At 50.0% G+C, this 22,182-nt stretch overlaps 1 protein-coding gene across 1 annotated transcript; it reads right to left on the bottom strand.

The window, feature by feature from the left end:
• Positions 1–566: 566 nt before the first annotated feature.
• Positions 567–5,076, bottom strand: LOC115617981 (zona pellucida-binding protein 2-like). Its single transcript, XM_030509074.1, has 10 exons — positions 4,956–5,076; positions 4,759–4,818; positions 4,215–4,319; positions 3,591–3,734; positions 3,216–3,428; positions 2,859–2,959; positions 2,430–2,601; positions 2,003–2,185; positions 1,510–1,591; positions 567–858 (listed from the first exon to the last, which is right to left on the bottom strand). Exons 1-10 carry the CDS (start codon positions 5,074–5,076, stop codon positions 567–569), a joined length of 1,473 nt encoding a protein of 490 aa, XP_030364934.1.
• Positions 5,077–22,182: the final 17,106 nt, after the last annotated feature.

The raw sequence follows: 22,182 nt of genomic DNA, 5'->3' as shown, positions 1-22,182 counted from the left end.
AGCCGCTGGGTTTCAGCTATAGATCCCTTCTTTGAGGCCGAGAAGGTGGGAATCCTTCCCGCAGCCCTGTGTCCCTCACATGGCTCTGAAAGCCAAGCGATCTGAGGCTGAGCTTTTTCCTGCCCTGTCCTATATAACCTTGACCCCACCAAATGCTCTGGCTTAGGCTCTTCCCAGGGGCTGCTTCTTCAGAGGTGTATACAAAGTGGTACAAGGAATTGGAGCCACTCCTTAGTGCAAGACTGACTGGGAATGATGCTTTCCATGCCTAAAGACAAACATGTGGTTCAACCTCTATGACAGGTCCACTCCTTGTAACCCCCAAGTCCCGTTGTGTCTGGAGCATCCAGTGTTGCAGAGAGGTGCAACTAGAAGTAAAACTTTATTAGCAAAAGGAGTGGTTGTAGTCAGAGCTATTTGGGAAGAGAAATTCAGAGAGGAGAAGAAGGGTATCCCTCTTCTCCATTGCTCGATATTCCAGCCAGTGTGAGGTGGTTTGGGACACAAAAATAATGGACAGCAGTAGCTGGAGGAATGCTGTTGCTCAGTTGTGTGTGGAGGGAATCTCAGAAAGTGCTCCTTCTTTTCTCTGGTGCCAGCACAGGAGTCATCTCATCAGTCACACCAACCAGGTTCAAGGCCGTGGCAGGGGATGGTGCTCCATCTGTCTGCTCCTTGTCACCCCCCTGAGATGCGCTGGTGCCACTGGCAGGTCCGGCATCAGCGAGAGCCTGGGGGCCCTGCTTGGGGATCCTGAAGAAATGGCTCATCTTCTCCATCCTCATGGTGTTTCCTTTCGTCTTGGAAGCCCTTAGAGATGGCAAATGGTAATCTCGATAGAACCAGTAACAAGAGCTTCTACAAAGACACAGAAGAGAAGCCTACAGTGAAAAACAGTAACTTAATGCCAGGAACCAACAGTAACTTAATGCCAGGAACCAGCACCGGAGCCCTGCAGCCACCCAGCACCAGCCCTCAGGGCCAGGATTCCCCAGTGCCATACCCAACCACTCCCTAGATGGCTGTGTGAGCTATTGCCAACATTATTATTTGGGGGGCCTACAAGGATGCTGGAGAGGGACTTTTCATCAGGGACTGCAGTGACAGGACAAGGGGTAATGGGTTTAAACTGAATCAGAGGAAGTTCAGGTTGGATATAAGGAAGAAGTCCTTTACTGTGAGGGTGCTGAGGCGCTGGCACAGGGTGCCCAGAGAAGTGGTGAATGCTCCATCCCTGGCAGTGTTCAAGGCCAGGTTGGACAGAGCCTTGGGCAACATGGTCTAGTGTGAGATGTCCCTGCTCATGGCAGGGGGTTGGAACTAGATGATCTTCAGGTCTTTTCCAACCCAAACCATTCTATGATTCTATGATTATCCCAACTGTTGATGTCCTGCACCCTCAGGTTTTCCTTCATCTCATGTTCCAAGAAGGAATATAGAGCTGGGGGACTCAGCACCAGCAACCTGCCCCTGCAATGTCCCATGCTGGGAGAGGGAGATCAGACTTACAGGATGAAGAGAACATTGAGGATTAGTAATGCTGGCAAGACGATAAGAAGCAGGGCTGGCATCTTGTGCACGATGGAGATAGCTGAGGGGAGATAAATGTGTATGACTGTCTCAAATGGAGAAGTCCAACTGCTAAAGGCCCTGGAGATAATCCTGATGCTAATTGTCCCCAGCCCCAGAGATAGGTAGTGATGTTGTGACCTACATTACTCCTAGCAGTGAGGTTCTCAAAGGCAAGTTGGGGATGCCAAGAGAGAAATCAGATTGTTCAGCCTTGGCCTGGTGGAAGGGGTAGTGAGAGAGCTGTGATCTCTTCAGGGGTGCTGATGGAAGAAACAAGAGCTACCTCTTTCCAAAGGGACCTCCAAGGGCTGTAGAAGTTGCCATAGCCAACACAGGGCAGCTGCTCTGGGGTCCCACTGCACCACTTGCCCCCTGCTCAGAGACCCCCAGTCCCCCCCTGCCCTGCTTCAGTAGTGGGTGAGCTGTGTACCATGCTTGGTCCTTCGCTTCTTGACACAGTCTTTTATGGAGCTAGTGCCTGGTGTTCTGGTGGTCATGCCATCCTTGCAGGGAGTGCAAAATGCCACCCCGTGGGTCATGCTGTAGGTCCCAACAGGACATAGGGAGCATTGGCTGCTCTTCGGAGGGCTGAACATCCCTGGTGGGCATACAACTGAGGAGAGAACATGTAGAAAGGCCTTTCTAAGCAACAGCATGTTAAAGTTGTATTTAATGAAGGGTCAGGGAAAGCGAGCCCTGATGCTTCAGGGCACAGAATGTCCACCACATTCCCTGGGTTGGGTGGGCATGGGGAGAGCAGCAAGGACCTGGAAACATGGAGCTGTGCATGAGAAGGGGAAGAGACAAGCAGGGGGAAAGAAAAGGGGGGACCAAAGGGCTGTGGACTCTTGGCTCACTGCAACAGTCAAGACATCTTTGGAGCTGCTTGGTCTGCCCATAGCCTGCGCTGCACTGCTCAGTCCTTAAGAAGCCGACAAACTCATTGGTGAACTTGATGCTGGGGATACCAGGCCTAGAGATGAGGAAGGACTTGTGCTCCTTGAAGAACCTGGTAAGGGCGAGCTGGACCTGGGGAGGGCAGAGCAAGCACAGCTCAGTGGGGGTCTCAGAGAGTCTAAGAGACATCCTCGCAGTGCATAGAGCTGTGGTGTGTGAGCCACGGGGGGACACACACTGCACAGCAGCCTGAGTGGGAGCTCATGGACACTGAGCAAACCCTCAGAGGTGCTCCTCATCATTCCAGCACTGCTGAAGATTCCTGAGCCTGGAGAGAGCGTCCTTATTGCACACCCCCCTGTGCCGTGCTCCCTCCTTTCCCTCCTTACCTGCCTGAGGTTGTGCCGGACTGTTTTGCGGTAGCAGTCTGTGACCGTCTGCAAGTCCTGGGAGTTGCAGTGTTCATCCCAGTTGGGCCCAAAGGGGGACACTAGAGCATGGAAAGTCACCAGTGCAACTCAGGCTGCCCCAGCTCCATCAGGAGATGGGTGAAGCCCTGAACAAATCTGGCCATTAAACTCTTCCAAGAGCCCCTAATTTCAACACAGCTCCTTCAGCCCTGTGCTCCCTCCCTCTCTCTTCCCCCTCCAAGCACAAACTGTGATGCTGGAATTCCTCTCACTCTATCCCACTGCCTTTCTTGTCCCCTGGGGACTCTGCTGTGGTGCTTCTGCCTGGGGGTCTACCTTCTAGCTGTACTTGGACAATGAATTCATCAGAAGGGCTGTTGAGTGACGGGAAGCAGAAAGTGGCATTGAGCTGGAGTTTGCAGTGCTGCTCGATCTCTAGCTGCCTCAGCTTCTCCTGTAGATCATGCAGGAACCTTTGGGTCCACTCATCCTCACAGAACTTGCTGTGGAAGAGCAGCACAGTGTCCAGGCCTCCGGGCACATGGTACCCTGTGAGAGAAAACCCTGAAAGGTTTCTTCCCCCTTGCCAAAAGAGAGCTCCCTTGTCCAGAGAGCTGAGCATGGCCCCACCTCTCCCCTCACCCTGTGGCATCTCCACCCTTCCTGCCCTTGTTGGGTTGCACCCCCTGCTTAGCATGGCGCAGGGCTCACCAAGGATGCTGTAGTGAAACATTTGGGACACAGGGATCCTGCGCTTTGTGTAGGAGATGGTGCACGAGTACTTCCCACTATCGGCTGCTTGGAAGTGTTGGAAGAGGAGATGTCCCTCTTTGGCGACTAAGAGCAACCTGGGAACTAGTGCAGGAGACAGAGGGGTTGATGGTGATCACCAGCAGTTGGCTGTCCTGTGCTGAGCTGGCCCAGTTCCTGGTGGCTATGTCATGCTCCCCTGGTCTGCCCCAGATTTGGTCTCCTTAAGCCAATCCTGAGACTCTACAAGGACTCCCAAAAGCTGCTCTTCCCCTTCTGTCTCTGATAAGTTATTAAGGGAGAGAGAAGAAGAAATTAAGAAATCCGGAGCCTTCTCCCCTGCCAGCAGTGTCACCATCTGCAAAAGAATCATCTAAATGCCCAAAAACTTTCTTAACAGAACCTCTCAGACCTTATTAGGACAGAAAAAGGGGCAAGTATTACCCCCTATGGAATTACCCCATAATCTGTGTCCTTTCTGTAGTTCAGCACATGCAATCTCATAAAACCCCAGTCTTCGTGTACCCCTCACCTGCTCCACAGGTGAGCCCATCGCTGCTGCTTGCTCCTGACTGAGGACCTTACCTGTCCTGTCCTGTCCCCAGCGGTAGGTGGGATCAGCCACCTCCATTTCAATAGGGCTGCAGGGCAGTGAGTACAGGCTGCTCTCCATGTGGATGAAGACAAAGCCTATGCCAGAGAAAGAGAGACAAAAGCAGGGGACACATTTGAGGAATCTCAGGGCATTGCAAAAAATAGACCTGGAGCTGAGGAGAGAAGAGGGTTGAGAAACCACTGGAACAGGCTGGGAACCTGTGTGGCGTGTGGATGGACTCAGCCCCACTCGGGACCATCCCACAGGGATGAGGTTTGTTGTGTGCCTAGGGAAGAGAAAATGTCAGGAGCTGTGGTGAGGATGTGGTGAGCTGGTGGAGACCACGGAGGCACCTTGGGCCATCTCTGCTTGTCTTGGCTGTGACTGGAAAGCTACATCCTCTGCCCAGGTCATTGGCAGAGTTGGCAGAGAGGACACAGTCCTGTCATCAACAGCAGGACACAAGCTGGATGGGGAGACTGCTTCATCCAGGAAAGAACTGTGCATGGGCCAGGAATGCTTTGCAGGTCTCACCCCCTTGGTGTTCCCAGCTGGAAGCGGGTGGCAGGGCCCAAGGCAGGGAAGCTGTCTGTCCTAGGAGGAAAGCAGAGTGGCAGCACTCAGGATCAGCTTGACCAGTGCTCACCTCACGCTGGTCTCCTCTCCAAGGCTCCTGTCGGCCCTCCAAGGAGTCAGACCACAACATATCCACCTCCACAGTGATCTTTTACCTGAGCAGCTACAAAGCACCAAAGTCAGGATCCCCATGATCCCCAAGACCCAGGGTCCCCCAAAGTCTGGCCAGACACGTGAAGCACAGAGCATCCTGCCCCACTGCGCAGTGTGGAACATCTTGTTACCATGGCAATGAGGAGTCTGCTGCTTCTCCCTGTCACCTTAGTGACGGCTCACAGCAGCAGCGTGTCTCCTGCCCACCTTGGTCATGCTCATCAGGTCTGGGCTGTGTAGGAAACATGGCCCTTCTTCTGGGGATCATCTGGGAACATTGCATTAGAGGAAATATCGTTGGGGAAAACCTAATTGAAGAGACATGGTAAGAGAGATGATGAGAGGGAAGGACAAGGAGATACTCGTACCAGGGTTTCTGGAGGCGGGGTGTAGGGAGAGGGAGAAGTGCTTTTAGGGTAAATATGTTCAAATCATCCTCCTGGCTTGTGAAAAAAGATGTATACATGAGAAAACAGCACAAGTTAAAAAAACCCACAACAAACCCAAGAGATATCAGAAAACACCCACCACTTCGTTTCAGATACAACAGGAATAAAGAACACACAACAACTTAGAGACAGCTGAAAGCACCATGGGGGAAACCATGATAAGCAAAGGCAGCCTCTCTGCCCGTCCTCCCAGAATGATGAAACATGGGAAAATCAGGTTAAAACCTTGCACTTTCCAGCCCTGTGGCTGGGAAGGGTGGGAGCCAGATCCTCACCCCTTCATCTTGGCCAGAGCCGAAGGAAAGGGCAAGGCTGAGCAAGCGTCTCTGTAGGCTGGTTGTTTTCAGGCTGCGCCTATAGAGAAAGCTTCACTGGTGCATAATGGCTTGAATGAATCCTTAGTGTTTCTTTAAAAAGCAAAAAGCTATATACCCCTCACCCCAGATCTCAAGTTTTACTGGCAGTTTAAGCAAAAGTCTGGCCTAAAATTTCTTGGGATAAAATGACAGACTTGTGCAAGCAGCATCATTAATGAAGGTTTCCTTTCAGTTTATGGTGTGGGGCTCTGTGTTCCCTCCTATCTGGTACAGTGACTGAACACGTGCTGCAGCAGCAGGAGGAGGGATACCCATCTTACATAGCAAAGAGTTTGGATCTCTGCTTGAACTGCAAAATTCAGGCTCATGAAGCCTGAAGTATGAAGCTGAACTTGGGTTATCCATAGTAAAGTGCCAGGAATACAGATTTACTTTCGTACCATCTTACAGCACTTGTTATTCATTTGCTTATGTTGGAGAGAGCACAAGCACTGCATCAGTAAGTACATAGCAAGATCATTCTCGGTGCTGTTCCGACTAGGAATTAACCTTTCTCCCTCCAAAAGAGTGATGCAAGTTACATTCACATGCAAACTCCATTTATAAATAAGAATTGATACAGGAGTGTCTCTAGTTTCTGCATCCCTACATGGCTGGAAAAAAGAGATATGGGATTTGTGGGTGTTTTGCATCAAGGAGGTTTAATTTTTCCTTGGCTCGTATGGACTGCAGCAATGCCCAGGGATGGAGCAGCATCCTATTGTGCTGTACAAACACAGACCCACTTTCTGTCTCTGTCGCTGTCCCTCCCTGTTCCCTGCTGGCAGATCTCACAGGGTTTGAGTCTGTTTTAACTCACCTCAGTTCCCTAAAATTTGCAGAGGAGACCTGGATTGCCAGAAATGAAGTTAAATTTGGTTATGGCTGGGGTACATCTAGGTACAGGTTTACAAGGAGACAGAAGTGCCCAAGTTTGATCTCTGGTGGAGATTAAATATGTCAAACAAAACAGTCACCAGCTGCAGCACTGAATGAGGAGGTGTCCTGGTTCCTTTGGGACTCCCCAAGGGCATCCAAGGAACTACTGCAGGGCTACAAGAGGATCAAGTGCTTTATGACCATGGCTGGCTCCTAGCCATGAGGTCCCGATCCCTCTGTTCTGCTTAGCACAAAGGGAATGTGCCCCTTTCTGCAGCGCTTGAGGGCCCATGGGAGCCAGAGCTGCATCTCTTGAAGTCATGATGCCTCCTGAAGAGATCCTTTGGGCTTTCACTGCCCCAGAGCAGTGGATTCTAGAGCCGGATCCAAGGAACACCACCTGGAATGTCACCATAGCTGCTAGGTCTCTTCATTTCAGACTGGGACTGATGCTTTGGTGACTATATTCTGCTCTGGGAGCAATTGTAGGCGATCACTAAGTTGTTTTGGCAATGCAGGGAAAACCCCAGCCCTTGGGACAGGCCGTGGCATGCGGCTTCCCAAGGGAGAGCAGCACAGCTCTCTGTACACAACCAGTGCAGAGAAAGAAAATCCACACTTCAGATCCTATCTGGAGCCAGTTGAACCTGGGTCATTATGAAGGAATTATGCCCTGATCTCTCTTCCTGTGATAAATACGGCGGTGGTGATAAATATTCAACGTGGGCACCAAAGCAACAAGGCTGGTATTTATCTCTTCGCTTGTTTTCCTCTTTGAAGGGCCAAGGGTTGTTAATAAAGGCAGGAGCTGCACTGATAGCACCTCAGGATTAACCCTGGTGATGCAGGAAGTCAGAATCCAGCTCTCCCGTGAGCTGTTTCTTATCTGTGAGCAATGCAGAGGGAGGAGCAGCACAAGGGTCGGGATAGGGGCAGGGGGACCATGTAGGAAGCACAAAGGACAGTGTATAAAAGCAGGCTGGAGGATGGAGTGAAGCACTGCTACTCTGTGTACGGAGCTTTGGGAAGTGGGTTTGAGTGGTTTGCGGGAGCAAGGGGTTGAGGGGGGCAGGATGCTCAGGCTAAAGGCACCTCGAAAGGCTCAGCGTCTTCTGATGTGAAGGATGATGATGCCCCTATGGCAGGTGACTTAGAGACATAAAGGAGAGAGGGCAACAGCGGTGGCCTCTGCTAGAGGGAGGTGAAATAGCAGGAGGAGGACAGCAGAGGGTAGCAAATGCCTGAATTCCTGCCCTGGCCTTGCAGGGCTGGTGTGAGGCAGAGGCACGGCTGGGTGCCGCAGCCTGTACAGCCTCACAGCGCACATCTGGGCAGATTTGGTGTAAAAATAAACCAGGGAACAAGGCGCTTTGATAAGATAGAGATGTTCTTAGCGCAAAGGCTTGTCTTGAAATACATTTCATTTAGAAACTTCCTGCTGAGATATCCCCAGTGACCCCTTCAGTACCAGGCAGAAGGCGAGGCAATGTGAGGCTTAGATTAGAATCAATGCAGGTTTTAACCAAACAAAAAGAAACTTCTCTGTGTAGGGATTTCATTTCCCAGGAATGGCAGCATTGCATTTGGGTTGCTATTTGGGCAGATAGTTCCTAACTTTTAACGTGTGAGCTTTGTCCAGCTCTGCTGTGGCATTGTGCCTGTGGATTGCAAGGATGGAGATCCCCTGTTCCCCTCCCTGGGTATCCTCCAAAGGCCACATCTGGTCTCACTGGTTCAGAGGGGAAACAGGTTTCCTTCATGATACAGACACAGCCAGCCAAGTAGAAATCAAAAGTGCAGCAGTACTTTGCAGTCATATTTGAGGCCCTAAGGCCATCCTCTGCTCTTAAATCCTGTTCACAATCTTGCTGCTGCAAACCATTTGGACCTGCTGAGATTTCACCTCTGGCATGTCAAGGTCTCCTGCTGCCCTTTGTGTGCTTCAGCTGCCCCATTTAATTCAGGGAGATGATTGTAAATGCTCTAAGTGTCATTAGCATCCCAGGGTAATTACTGGAGAGTCTGTCTCACTCCTTCCCTGTGGATGCAGATGATCCAGGTCAGACTCAATGCTTTGCTTTGCCTTTCAAGGCGCAGGGAGATGGCCCCAGCTACTGGCTCATGTTATCACATCAGAAAGGATCATTCATCTTCATGATGAGTCTTTAACACAGCAAGTGGGTTACATATGGTAGAGGAGCTTTTGGGGGGAAACCTCTTGCATGTTGCTTGCATGACTACAAGGCTCTGCTTAGATTTTGGTGTGTGTCAGGCACATGGAGCAGGAGAGAAGTCACAAACTGGAGAATGTTTTGGGCTTATAGGGTCTATTATTCCCCATTTGGGCTCATTTCTTCCCATCCTGCCCTCCTTGCACAAGCCACACACTCCTCTGGCCACAGGACGCAGGGTTTTCTGCCCCACTGGAAAAGTGGCAGCTTGAAACATCACCTGATGCAGCAAAATAAGAGTGCAGTGAGTTCCAGAGTTGATTTATCTGTCTCTTTACTGATTTACACACCACTTTCACACCCCTCTGTTGTGAATAACAGGAGCAAGTATTAACAGTTAGAGTGAGGCAGTGATAGGATTGGGACCAGGTACTCAGGAGTATTTTCTCTGCAGTTTTTGCTCTGAATTCAATCTAATATTGCAGAGCTTTCAGTTCTGTTTTAAAGAAGGATACGTCTCTTTTTCCTCTCGAACAAATGAAGAGATTTTCCCCTTTGTTTTGTGGTTCTGAGTCATTCCCCATTATAGCAAATTGCTGACAAAGTTGCATTTATGGCTATATGGTCACTTCAAATTTAAGTCTTTTTTCCCCAGCAGCTTTATACCTTTTTAAAGCAGACAATTGCTCTTCTGGGATGAAAATGTCTCCTCACTTGGTCTCACCCTGGTATCAAAATATCCTGGAACACTGGGAGAAAAGTCGCTCTGAATCCCTGCCATAGCTGACAGCACCTTCTCCTTTCTGGCTGTTTTCCCCTGTGCTGATGGCTGTCATAGTTCCTCAATTTGAGTTGCAATTAGGGGTAATTTAGCATCTCTCTGAAAGCGGGAGCAAACAGAAATGCAGTGGTTGGCAAACAGGGTGGGATGCTGGATCTGTGGACTGGGTTGTTTGCTCAGAGCTGGAAGCCGTGGATTTCCGTCTCTGCTCTGCTTCAGATGAAATCCATCAGGGATATGATGCAGCATTGAGACACAGGAGAGCACCTGGAAGGTGCAGGGAATATGGTGCAGCCCAAGGACATCCAGTTAGAGGTGGGCAGGGATCACACACAGGCTTTCATAGCACAGAGATGGACAGTCTCTTCTTTCCCTAGGAGGGAGCTGCTGGGTAGGTCTGGGAGCAGTCTGACCTCTGCCCATCTCAGCAGCATTGCAGTGAAGCTTTCTTCCTTCTGTTGCTGGCAGCAAAAGCAAAGGCACTTTCTCCTCTGCTGCCTGCTGCAGACACATCAGTCAAGAGCTGAGGCTCCTATTTCGCTCCCTTTGGATGGTGAAGCTTTTCCTCTACAAAGATCTCTTCATATCTGGCAGCAGCCAACCTTTGCCAGCATTCATGTTGCCTGCCCCAGCACAGGTATTATAATCCTTGAGCTTCAGGGAAAGCCTTTAGGTCTATTTTGTATCTCCTAACAGGCATATTACCAAGCTCCTTTGGGAACTTCTGCCTCCCCTTTTCCTTTCCTGCTTCTTTTCATCATTCCCCTGATAACATGGTGCAGAGGCCGGTGGTGCCAAACTGCTTCTCTTGTCCTCAAGCAGTTGGTGATGGAGCAGGTTGGAGTCAGTGGCACTGTTGTGATAACTGTGCCCCAGGGACATGACATGTGACAGCCTGCGTGCACAGGCTGTACATCCAATTTCCCTTCTTTCAGGGGTCAAACATCCCTGGGGAAACAAATCCCAGCTGCCTGGCAGGGCCATCCCATAGCCTGTTGGCAGGAGGGTGTAGGAATGTGTAGCTCTGATTGAGGGCAGGCATCATGGGACCACTGGGGACATGGAGATAATAATTTCCTCACTGACCCTTGCAGTTATATGAGAAAATATAGTGAAATGCAGAGGTGGGGAGGCAGGAGAGACCTGTCTGAACTCGTTTATGATTGCTCCCTGGAGGGAACTCACTCAGGTCTTGTTTGGTGTAATTTTGAGCATCCCAAATGATGGAGTTTCTAACTCTCGCACATTCAGGAGGCTAATTTCACAGGCTAATATGTTTCCTTACTGCTCAGCCTAGACCATCCCACCTCTGTTTTCACACGAGCAGCTCAGCCATGCTGCCTTTGAACTCTCTTCCACCATAAATATTTCCTTTCCTTTCTTGGCAGCAACATCCCTTGATATCTGGAGATTGCCATTATCTCCCCGATGCTGAGCTATCACAAAGCCAGCCAGATCTGCCTTGTGGCTCCCTCCTAGAGACATTCTCTGCTCTCAAAGTTAAGCCTTAAGCTCCCTCCTCTGTGTCAGTAACTGAGACTGAAACTCTCGTGGTCCTGCAGCAGCACTGCTGGTGTCTATTCATTGTTCCCCAGGAAGGAGGAGTTCAATCACCAAACACTCATTCCTCCTCTATGTTACAGTTGAGTAGGACACTGCAGCCATAGTAGAAACCATGGCACATCACAGCAATGGACTAATTCCAAGGCTGGATGGAAAACAATCAACTAGTTTGGATTTTCAAAGTGGGTTAATGCTCCAAATTGGGAGGAAAAAGCAGAACTTTGCTCAAACTGTGAAGGGAAAAAGAAAAGCAAATGAAATCAGGCCAAACAGTTCAGTGATTCATGACATCTCCTTTTGCCTTGGACCATTTGCATCTCCATATTGATTTTATTTTACCATCATTAGCCATAAGTGCCCAAACATCTTTTGAACCAGAACACTGGCTTTTCATCTCAAAGCAGCTGAATTGGATGATTTTAAAGCTTTGCCAAATGTATCCCTGAGGTAAGAAATGCATGGAGGAGCCATACGCTCCTGTGAAAAGCTTCAGCTTAGTGGGAGAAACATCATTCACAGGAAGAACAGGGAATAATGGGTTTCCTGTGGAGCCATTGGTCTGAGATGAATCACTCCCACCTGCAGTTCTGTGTCCAGCTCTGGAGTCCTCAGTACACGAAAGACATGGACCTATTAGAGAGAGGATCAGTCCCAGCAGGTGTCTGAACTCTATGTGAGTGACATGGCATTTCTCTGGGGTTTACAGGCTTTGAGCTTGTGGCTAATTTTCCTGCTATTTCATTATCAACTGAAGAGATGTTCATTAATGATGCTCAGGAAGCATAAAGTGCAGAAAAACCAGGGGGGATTGTTCAGGGAGTCAAAGCAAAGCAGAGAAGAAAACCAAGCTGAGATACCCAGTGCAGAGTGGTTTGGCTTCCAGCTTCTCCCTACTCAGTGACTATGATCACAGAACCATCAGGGTTGAAGGAACCTCTGGAGATCATCCAGCCCAACCCCCTGCCAAGGCAGGGCCACCCAGAGCAGGTCACACAGGAACGTGTCCATGGTGGGTTTTAATGTCTCCAGAGAGGAGATTCCAGCCCCTCCTGGGCAGCCTGTGCCAGGGCTCTGCCACCCTCAATGGAAAGAAGTTCTTCCTCATGTTGAGGTGAAACTTGTTGTGTTTTAGTTTATGGCCATTGCTCCTCATCCTGTCACTGGGCACCACTGAAAAGAGTCTGGCACCATTAACCTTTGAGCTATTGATCTGCATTGATGGGACCCCCTCTTGGTCTGCTCTTCTCTAGACTGAACAGGCCCATGACATCTATCTCAAGGAATGTGCTGAGAACTGGACAAGCACATGATGGTGGCCTTTCTCGCATGGTGATGTTTGGAACCAGGTGAGCTCACAGTACATCCCAGGCATGGTGCTTCTGCTGCAACTTCTCTCTGGCAGAAGATAGCTTATAATTTTGGCAAGAGTTTTCAGATGACCAACTCCAAAGCTGTTCAACCCACAGACGTATTCCTACATGTTACACCTTACAAGGGAGCATCGGCTCTTTGAATTGACTTTGTGATGAACACAGAGCAGAGAATGTCAGCCTGTCCCTTGATACATGAAACCATCACTGCCAGGACCACTGCTGGCTTCCATCTGATGGCAACAAAAGGAGGTGAGTCCAGTTTCACCTTTGAAGATGCTCATCCACTGGGTGCAAGTCATCTCTTTATCTTCTGTGATAACTAAATCACAGTGCCTGGAACCAAAGCACTTCTGTTCACAACAACCCATTGCTCTCCCGTACCTGACGAGATCTCGTAGGGACAATCGAGTAACAACAGATCCACAGTGTGCTTGGGTCTCATCTGTAGCTTATTCCATAGCCCTGGTTTGATGATCTTCCATGGCTGCTTCCTCATGGGGAGGTTTGTCAGCCCAGGCAGAACTGGCCAGCATGGATTTAAAAGACTCCTTTTTTGCCCCTGGAAAAAGAAAAATTGCTGGTAGTCTGGGTTGGGATGGGGTTCATCTGACCCATGCTGCAGCCGCACACAACCTGGTGTCCCCAAACCCTTCTGCTGTCAGAGCGGATCCAGTTAATGGAGCGTTCTCATTCCCTCCCCCCCAATAACAACCCGAAATAGGTCAGAAGAGGTCAGAAGTGCTATGGACCTGTTGTAAAGGGATCCTCAGGATGTGGGGGCCCTGCAGTTGCTGATAACTTTGAGGACCAGGGACATGGTATCTCCTTGAATCACCTTCATTTTGCTACAAGAACTGTTATATACAAAAAGCTGTGCTCGCCATGATCATCTCTGGGCTGCTGTGCACAGAGCAGAGCCAGCCCTCAGGGTCTAACAGCACAAATAAATCCAAGTCCTGTGCTGGAGAAGAGCCCAGCGCCAGCCGTCTGCCAGCACACCCCACTCTGTGTGACATTTGCTCGCTTGGCATTAACTCCCCATGTGCTTTGAAAGCCCTTCCCTGCCCATTGTGGAGGAGTTGTGCAGTGCAGCACAGTGAGACATCCCCACTCTCATTCAGTTTTGTTTGTGGAGCTCTCATTTTAATTGCTGCAGCTCGTGAGCATTGTCAGGCCCATCGCCGGGGGCTAGTGGGTGGCAGGTTGGTTGTACCCAGGGTATTTATAGCTTCTAGATACTCAAGGGATGGCAAAACTGGCAGCTGAGCCAGCTCCCAGTGGGATGGTGGGGAGGAAGATTCCTGCAGGGATATTTTCTCCCTGGAGAATAGTGGCAGAAAAGAATAAAAAATCTCCTCCTTGGAGGATTTACTTGCTTAAAAAAGAAAGTTTAAGTAACCTTCAGCTGGAAGTTTGCACTGAAAACCACATCCCCAGTGCAAGCACTGGTGGTGGAGCAGCAGGACTCTGGGTCTGGTATCAGCTAATCTCCGATGTCAGGAATCAGTAGAAGAAAATAAAGTCAAAGAACCTCCTTCTTATGTCTGTTGTTGATGAGAGGAGCTACAGAGGAACAACACCCCTTCCTGAAGGGCTGGTCCAAGCCTAGTTCAGCCCAGCAAAGCAGTTGTTGCTTGCTAAGGGCACCCAGGGCAGTATAAACCCTCCTGCATCGCTGCTGAAAGGGCAAAGAACTACTGTGTGGGACCACGAGCCATGCTCACACCTAGCAGCCCCCTTTGCTTTTCAAGCTGTGGCTCATGTCTCGGCCCTCCCTGGAGCTGAAGTTTAATTTCAGGCCATTTTCAGTCCATTTTTGTAACCTCTTCCTGTCAATAATTGAATCATCTTCAGTTCAGGAGGTAGGGAAAGACTGTCCTCAGGCAACCTGCTTGTACTGTGGAAAGCCTGCCTGCATCTTGGCTGGTATTAGTGGTGGTGGGGAGGAGAGGTGTGCATTTGTGCATTCACACTCTGCTGTTGCATAAAGCATTGAATTCACAAGAACTCCAATTGTGTAACCTTATGACAGGAGCAGGGGCCACCTTAAAATCCCTTTTGGAGGTGTGTGAAAGATGAGGACAAGGGGAATTACAGGGATGGATGGCTGGGACCAGCGCCTGCTCATTGCAAGCCTCTGAGTCACCTTGAACGTGGGGTCTTTGACCTTCCTGTTGCTGGCAAATTCTGTCTTCAAGCCCAAGCTGTGGCATGGAACAGGCTGCCCAGGGCAGTGCTGGAGTCACTGTCCCTGGAAGCGTAGCCGAGGCCCTCAGTGCCATGGGTTAGTGGTGGCCTTGGCAGTGCTGGGGAACGGTTGGACTTGATGATCTTAAAGGTCTTTTCCAACCTGGTTGACTCTTTGATTCTATGATGAATGGTGTCCAGATTCAACCCCATCTAGACCAACAGTGACAGAAAGTTACTGCCACCTGCAAATGCCTTCTAACCTGCACAAAATGAGTTTGTTGGAGCTCAGCCACTTTTAAATCAGCCTCTTTTAAACCAGGTATGCAAAAAGCCACTGCAGCATTTAGTCTTGCATGGCACAGGGTGGTGGCCAGCAGGACCTATCTGAGGTGCCAGGGTTTGCTGTGTCAGGTGCTGCATGCTCAGACCTGCTCCAGAGCAGCTGGAAATGGTTCAGCAAGCCACCATAATAGAAAAATATACCCACAAACACCGAAGGAGAGAAACTGAGGACTGCAGTGGACAGAGAGCCAACAAACCATCATCACACACAGAGGTGATCCATCCTTGTACCTACAAGGTTCCCCAGCCTTGGTGGTTTCTCTGTTCCTGATCCCTCCTTGGGGGAGCAGAGCTGGGGGCAATTCTCACTCCCTCTCTCTTTTTCCCTCTCCCCATGGATGTGTGGGGTTATAGCAAACTTCTTTTCCCTGCAGCACCTCCAACACACACTGTTTTGCAGGTGCTGAGCGTTAGTATTGGATGCTTCAGAGCATCGAGCCACAGACGGTGATTCTTTGTGCCCTTTGCGCTGGTGGCTGTTTGGCCACTCATCCTGATTGTCATCTGATGGTGCAGGAGCAGTGAAATCTAGAGGAAGGTTTATGATCACAACATCACTTAGGAGGACTTGATTGCCTCAGTGGATTTGTTACTGAAGAGGCACTTCAACCCTCTGTGTGTGTGGGTTTTCCCTAATGGAAAGCAATGAAGTGGAATGCTCCTGTTAGATGTACACTCCCTCCCTGCACACAGCTGCAGAGACCGCTGCGACCAAAAGAAGAGGAGAGAGATCCCCGATATGGGTTTGATTTGGTGACCTTGGCCATGTCCTTGCACTGAAAAGGTGCATTCTTCACCTGCACCACAAAAATCCCCTTGTTCCATAACAAATGCTGCCTTCATTTGATAACTGCTTCCTTCAGACGTTGTAAGTTTTATTGTTTTGTGCCAGGAAGCCAAATGCACGGGGCAGAACGGATCCATAGCTGATGTGAATCAGCCTTGCACCACTGGCATCACCTGGGAAACACTGATTTATGGCACTCAACCTGGTGGCTTTCCAGGAATGCGGGGAGGAAAGCACGCACACACTGGAGTGAAGTGAAATGGAATGAAAGGTGAGCGTGGCAGTTTGAACGAGGAACTGCTGCTGAACTGTTGCTGCTGAGCAACCTCCAGACTTTATTGCCAAGGCAGGTAAATAAACCACCACTTACGCCAGAAAGAGCCCTATCCCCATCAACTGTCTGTTGTAAACATCTCTGGATCCACAGGAGGGTGTTTATAGCTAAATGACCATTTGATGAAGATGGAAGGTTTCTGTGAATTTATGCAGCTTTTTCTCTTGCTGAATGGGAGGAAAACACTCATTTGGAGTAGAACTGCAGATGAACTGGAGTGGAGTCAGTTCAGGACTGTGGGTGCCAGTTTTGCTGCGGAGCAGCGTGATGGGGGGACATAGAATCGCTTCCCACCCGCAGAAGCTGTTCCTTTGAATCCCCATTAACCCACTTGGCTTATTAAGGAGTTGCAACCCATGTACTCTCTTGTGAAGACTTCTCCACCAGCTCCTGACCCTGCACATGGGAGCAGGCAGGGAGCAGAAAACACACAGACACGCTGAAATGCTGCAACCCATGTGCAAAGTGCTGGTAGGGCTGGAGGGAGAAGCTGTGATGTGAAACTAATGTGAGAGGAGGAGGTAATACATGGTTATACATGGTTGGAGATTGATAGAGCCACAGCAGGAGAGGCTGGAGGGAGATTTGTCCGTGCTGAGCTGGTTTGGGCTTTTCTGCCTCAGTTCCCAGTGTCGTGTTGGGGCAGCTCCTGAGGTCACTCGTGCAGAGTGGTCCTGTGGAGCTCGAGGATGAGGATGTTGCTGCCAAGCTCTCCTTGTTCAGAGAGTTTCAGGGTTAAATCAGGTGCTTTTGCTCACTTCATCCACAGTGTCTGCCCATCCTCTGGGCTGTTTGATGCGGTTCTCTCGTAGCTCAGGCACAACCTGTTGGGCAGCTGGGAGGAGATGCCCATTACTGCCCATCAGCACGTTGTCTGCCTCCAGACTTCTCACCCTGCTTGTGCCAGGCTCAGGTTTAGGCTGGCAGAGCAATGCAGGGCAGGATGCATGGACTTTGTGGGTGACAGCCCAGCCCCATGCATGGCTCCAGGGCTGAGTGTGGAGCAGGTTTCAGGCCGCTGCTTTCAGCTGCACAGCCAACCACCCCCAGCTCATGCTTGGCTTGTGATTCATGAGCACCTCCCCGCTCTCTTCCACCCTGTTGCTTTGTTACTGCCACCACACTATTTCCATGCCTATTTGATTGATGTCAGATGCAGGTTCAGGATCTTTCTGTTCCTGCTCCTCACCATTTCCAGAAAGAGAAGAAAGACTGATCGTGTCTCTCTGAGCTATTATCCTGATGCCTGAAGGCTATCAACATCAGGAGGGAGATGCTGTTGTCATCTGCAAGTCTCTACATTGCTGTCAGAGATGCTCCTGCATCGCCTTCCTCAAGCAAACACAGGCTATGGTGGGTCCCACAGCACACAGGCAGCTCGAGCTTGGCCCCAGGATTGAGCTGATGGCTGAGCCGTGAGCTCAGGTCCCCACGTCACAGCCATGCTCCTGCCCAGCATAAGAGCAGCCTCACGGGTTGCAGTAGGTCCTTCTCACCACATAGAGTTCCTCTCACCACAAAGAGGTCCTTCTTATCACATAGCACATTGTCAATGGCCAAAAGCAAGTGCTAGGAAAAGAGCAGCAGAAGCACGCAAAGGTGTGTTCCTAGCCTCCAGGTATTTGTGGATTAGTCTGCGCAACAGAAGTGGTTTCTCTCTTTAATAAGCACAGTGGCTTCTCTGTTTAATTTCTCTTGCACATGGCTATCTGGTCCCCTTATACTCCCGCTGATGTAGCTGGATCTCCTTGCCACAAGCTCTTGGGGACACCAAGTACCTTCCCCACAGCCTGCACAAGCTATGACACAGCTTTTATTAGATAAGACTGGGCTTATCCTCTATGCAAGCCTTGGCTTTGGCCCCAGGGGCACCAGTGTTCCTACATGGGAAAACTCTGGTTTTCCATCAAAAGCAAAGAGCCAAACCCTGGTCCCTCCTGGCTGCTCTTTGCTCCCATCCTTTGGAGGCAGCTGTGCAGGATCCATTTGCTGAAGCAGACAGTGACAGGCTCCTGTCAATGAGCCTGTAAGGCAGTAAACCCAGGTAGGAGCCAGGCTAAGCAGGGATTTAGCCAAGATTAACTGCGTTAACAAAACACTTAACTCAGACCCCCTGCAAATTCCCTCTGGCTGTGATCGCTGGGAGGCAGCCAGCATGGAATGGGAGCTCTGGCCGGCTGAGCTTGACTCTGGTTTTGGACCTGGCTGGCAGTTTTGAGAGAGTTTTAAGCAGAAGCAGTTCTCCCTTCAGTGCTGCTTCCCGCTGTTAATCTTGTTTTGGGTATAGGAGAGGTGAGCCCACAGATTAAGCCTTAAGCAGGGTGGACTAAGTGTTCCCTGTGAAGAGGAACAGGGGACTGGAAAGCCCCAGGGGGACAGATAAGAAGGTGACTGCCAGGGTTGGCAGGTGATCCAACCATCAAACCAGCAGATTCTTACTGAATAGGAAAGGGCAGGAGGTTTTCGGAAGCATTCAGCTGATTTTGGAGCTGAGCATCGGGAACCGGAGCCCTTCCCAAAGGCAAATCTGACGGCTTGGAAATCAATTCCCACTGCAATTCCCAGGATATTGGGAAATAAGCCAGGGCAGTTGTTTGGAGTCAAACACCTGCACATGCGGCTCTGTCAGTGTAGCTTGTCTGTAGGAAGGTGTTTAGAAACAGCCCCTGCATGTTCAGCTCACATCTGTGCAGGTGCTGGGCTCCAGTGCCTCATCCTGTGGACCAGGGGATGGTTCTGTGCCATCACACAAGAGTTCAACACCCCAAGCGCTCGCTGTCCTGGTGGCAAAGACATCCCTGTCTCCTTCCCACCACAGCTTCCATATGGATTTTAAGTGCATTGTTTTTTTAAGTTACTCCTATCCTACATATGGGCACAGAAGAGCAGCAACTCCACTTGGTAGCATGAGTGGACACTACCTTCAAGCAACAGCTTCTTCTATCCATGGAAAAATGGTGATTAAAGGTGCGATAGTATTGGATATCTTGACCTACGAAGCTTCGCAGGTCGTACAGAGCATCAGCATGGATGTGGATATAGTGTGAACTACTGGGTATTTGCTGCTGGGGGATTCCTTGATAGACCTTTGGGAGTTTCCTCATATTTCTAATTACACTTGTGGAATCAATTCCAGTTTAATCCCATTTGTCAGCAGCTGGTGGGCTCTTTGTGACCTCAGTGAAAAATAGATAGGGCAAAAATGAGGTAGGAGTGGTTATTGTATTTAACACACAGAGTATACAACGAACAGCACACTCTTAACAGAGAGGTAGATAAAGGTAAATGAAACCTTTGCAACCCGCTGTTGCTGATCACCTGCTCCTTCTTTCTGCATTAACATCTGCCTGAACAGTCTGTTTTAGGATGTTTTAAAGATAAACTTTATCTGTAAGTAATGTAGAATGAGGAACTGAAAAGGAGCAGGGGTAATAAGTTAATACATTCAGCAATTACTAGAGCAAGATAAAGGTAGCATTAAAATGTCCTTTGGATTACACTGCATGTGCTGAGTCTGGCTTTCTGCTCCAGCTCCCATTTATCACCCGTCTAAGAGGTTTTTTAATGCTCTGTCACACTCACCCATATCTCTGTGCAGGCCAAGAAATTCTCCACCCATATAACATAAATTCCCAAATGGATTTTCACAGGTTTCGGTGTGGCTGGATTTGACAATCCCTACGCTTTGTTATATTTATCCTGCTGTTAAAGACCCTGCAGCATCTTTGCATCACTGACATTCTCCTGCCTGAAGGAAGAGGAGAAGCCAACAAAAGCCACCCTGACAATAAAACCTTGTTGTCCCTGTGCAGGATGACTGACTGCAGCAGCAATTCTCTCAGCTGTCATGGAAGCTGTCACAGATTCCCCTGCAGAGCCCTTTACTGGCAGAGCAACAAGATGATTTCTCTCTTCCTCTCCCTGCTCACAGCCCTGCATCCCAAAGCATCTCCAGCATTGTGGGAGTGCAGGGGGGATAAGGATGGCTCTGCTTGTGCCTGTGTGTTTGACAGAGCAGTTCAGCAGCTGCTTGGCTTGGCAGAGAGGTGCAAGCTCACACTCAGAGGTTTGAACACAGCACCCATGGGTGGTCTGAGCTGGGAGGAAGCATTATAGGAATCTTCCCACAACTTGGAGATTTATGTGGCAGCTTCACCCTGGAAATACCAAGGCACCCACCTGCCAAAGCCCTGCTCTGAAATAACCTTGACACCTTTACTGGTGACAACCATGCCATGTGGCTGCGGTGGCAAGGACCCAGCTGCACTCCCTACCCCATCCCACTTGGGACCATGCTGGGCATCATAGAATAATAGAATGATTTGGATTGGAAAGGGCCTTAAGATCATCCAGTTCCAACCCCTGCCACAGGCAGGGACACCTTCCACGAGAGCAGGTCGCTCCAAACTCCATCCAACCTGGCCTTGAACACTACCAGGGATGGGGCAGTTAAAGCTTCTCCGTTCAACCCATTCTAGTGTCCCACCACCCTCACTGGGAAGAACTTCTTCCTTATATCTAACCTGAACTTCCCCTGTTTCAGTTTGAATCCATCATCCCTTGTCCTATCACTACAGTCCCTGATGAAGGTCCCTCTCCAGCATCCTTGTAGCCCTCTTCAGACACTGGAAGCTGCTCTGAGGTCTCCACGCAGCTTCTCTTCTCCAGGCTGAACAGCCCCAATGTTCTCAGCCTGTCTCCATACGGGAGGTGCTGCAGCCCCTGATCACCCTCGCGGCCTCCTCTGGACTTGCTCCAACAGCTCCATGTCTTTCCTACGTTGGGGACACCAGAACTGCACACAGTATTCCAAGAGGAATCTTAGGAGAGCAGAGCAGAGCAGAGGGGCAGGATCACCTCCTTTGACCTGCTGCTCATGCTCTGGGGGCGCAGCCCAGCGCACGGGTGGTTGCTGGGCTCAAGCACACACTGAAGCTGGCTCATGTTCAGTTTTTCATTGACCAACACCCCCATCATCCTCAGAGGGCCACCAGTAATTTGCCTGGGCTGCTACTGCTGCTGTGCGACGTGGAAGCTCTTACACTGCATTTGGCTGGATGTGGGTGCAAGCATCCACATGTCCTCCCCAGCACTTGGGATGCTGAATTAATGTGATGCCTTTAATTTGCAGGTGTGCAAGCACGGTCCCTCAGGAGTTTGCTGCAGAACAGGAGTGAGTTCATGGAGATTGTCTTTGCATGTTAATGAAACCAGGAAATCTGATTATTCCACACGGAGTTAATGGGTTACCTGCGGAGGCAGCAGGAGCTGGATAAAATCACAGCTGGTTGCAATCCTAGGGGGAATTGGATGCCACCTCCAGCTCTCCACACGTCTCCTTTTTGGCTCCTTTTCCTATGCAGCTTCTGTCATCTATAACTGCCTCTTGGCTTTGCTTCTGCCCTTCTAAGTTCAGATCCCATCTCCAGTCCCCTCTCCTCACTTGACTGTTTAGTCTGTTAATCATTCAGGCGTTCCTGAGCACTGTGTTGGGAGGAAGGATGCTCCACACGCAGCACATCTCCCTCAGACAGCAATAAATATGCTGGGTGCTCACCTCCAACCGATTAATGCTCATCCTGCCTGCATGATGAAATTACAGTGCAGGGAAAGCCTCCAGGGCCAGGAGGCCTCTTTACCTCTGCTGTTCTTTCCCCAAAATATGGAGAGAGGAACTCTCTGAGCTGCCCGAACTCACTGAGACGTGTTGATCTATTCAGTGCTTTAAAAACTGATCATGTCTCCATCTCCTCTGGCAGGAGCCCAGCAGCTTGTTTAGCAGCTTGCCTGGCCTTTTGGTTTTCATTTTGAGCCAGCCACCAGTTTCAGGGCTCTCCAAAGCAGCCCTGGCAATCACAGGGTCACAGTGCTGTTGTTTTGCTGCGTATCCATCTCCCTGGAGCTGTCATGGCCAGGAGAGCCTGCCAGCACAAGCGCTTGAACCCAGGCTGTGCAGCTTGTACTAGAAAGGAAGGTACAAGCTATTTATTCCTGTCCTGGATCC

The sequence above is a fragment of the Strigops habroptila genome, chromosome 19 (genome assembly GCF_004027225.2).
Source record: "Strigops habroptila isolate Jane chromosome 19, bStrHab1.2.pri, whole genome shotgun sequence".
NCBI classification, from domain to species: Eukaryota; Metazoa; Chordata; class Aves; order Psittaciformes; family Psittacidae; genus Strigops; species Strigops habroptila.
Note: the sequence above shows the minus strand (reverse complement) of the source record. Positions and strands in the feature narration are given on the sequence as shown.

Bases quoted from the DNA above. Each gene is read 5' to 3' on its own strand.
- LOC115617981 (XM_030509074.1), bottom strand. From the start codon at position 5,076: ATGTTCCACACTGCGCAGTGGGGCAGGATGCTCTGTGCTTCACGTGTC. The intron at 3,429-3,590 runs GTGAGCCCTGCG...TTTCTCTCACAG, and splicing joins GTTTCACTACAGCATCCTTG to GGTACCATGTGCCCGGAGGC. The intron at 2,186-2,429 runs GTGAGCCAAGAG...TTCTCTCCTCAG, and splicing joins AAGATGTCTTGACTGTTGCA to TTGTATGCCCACCAGGGATG.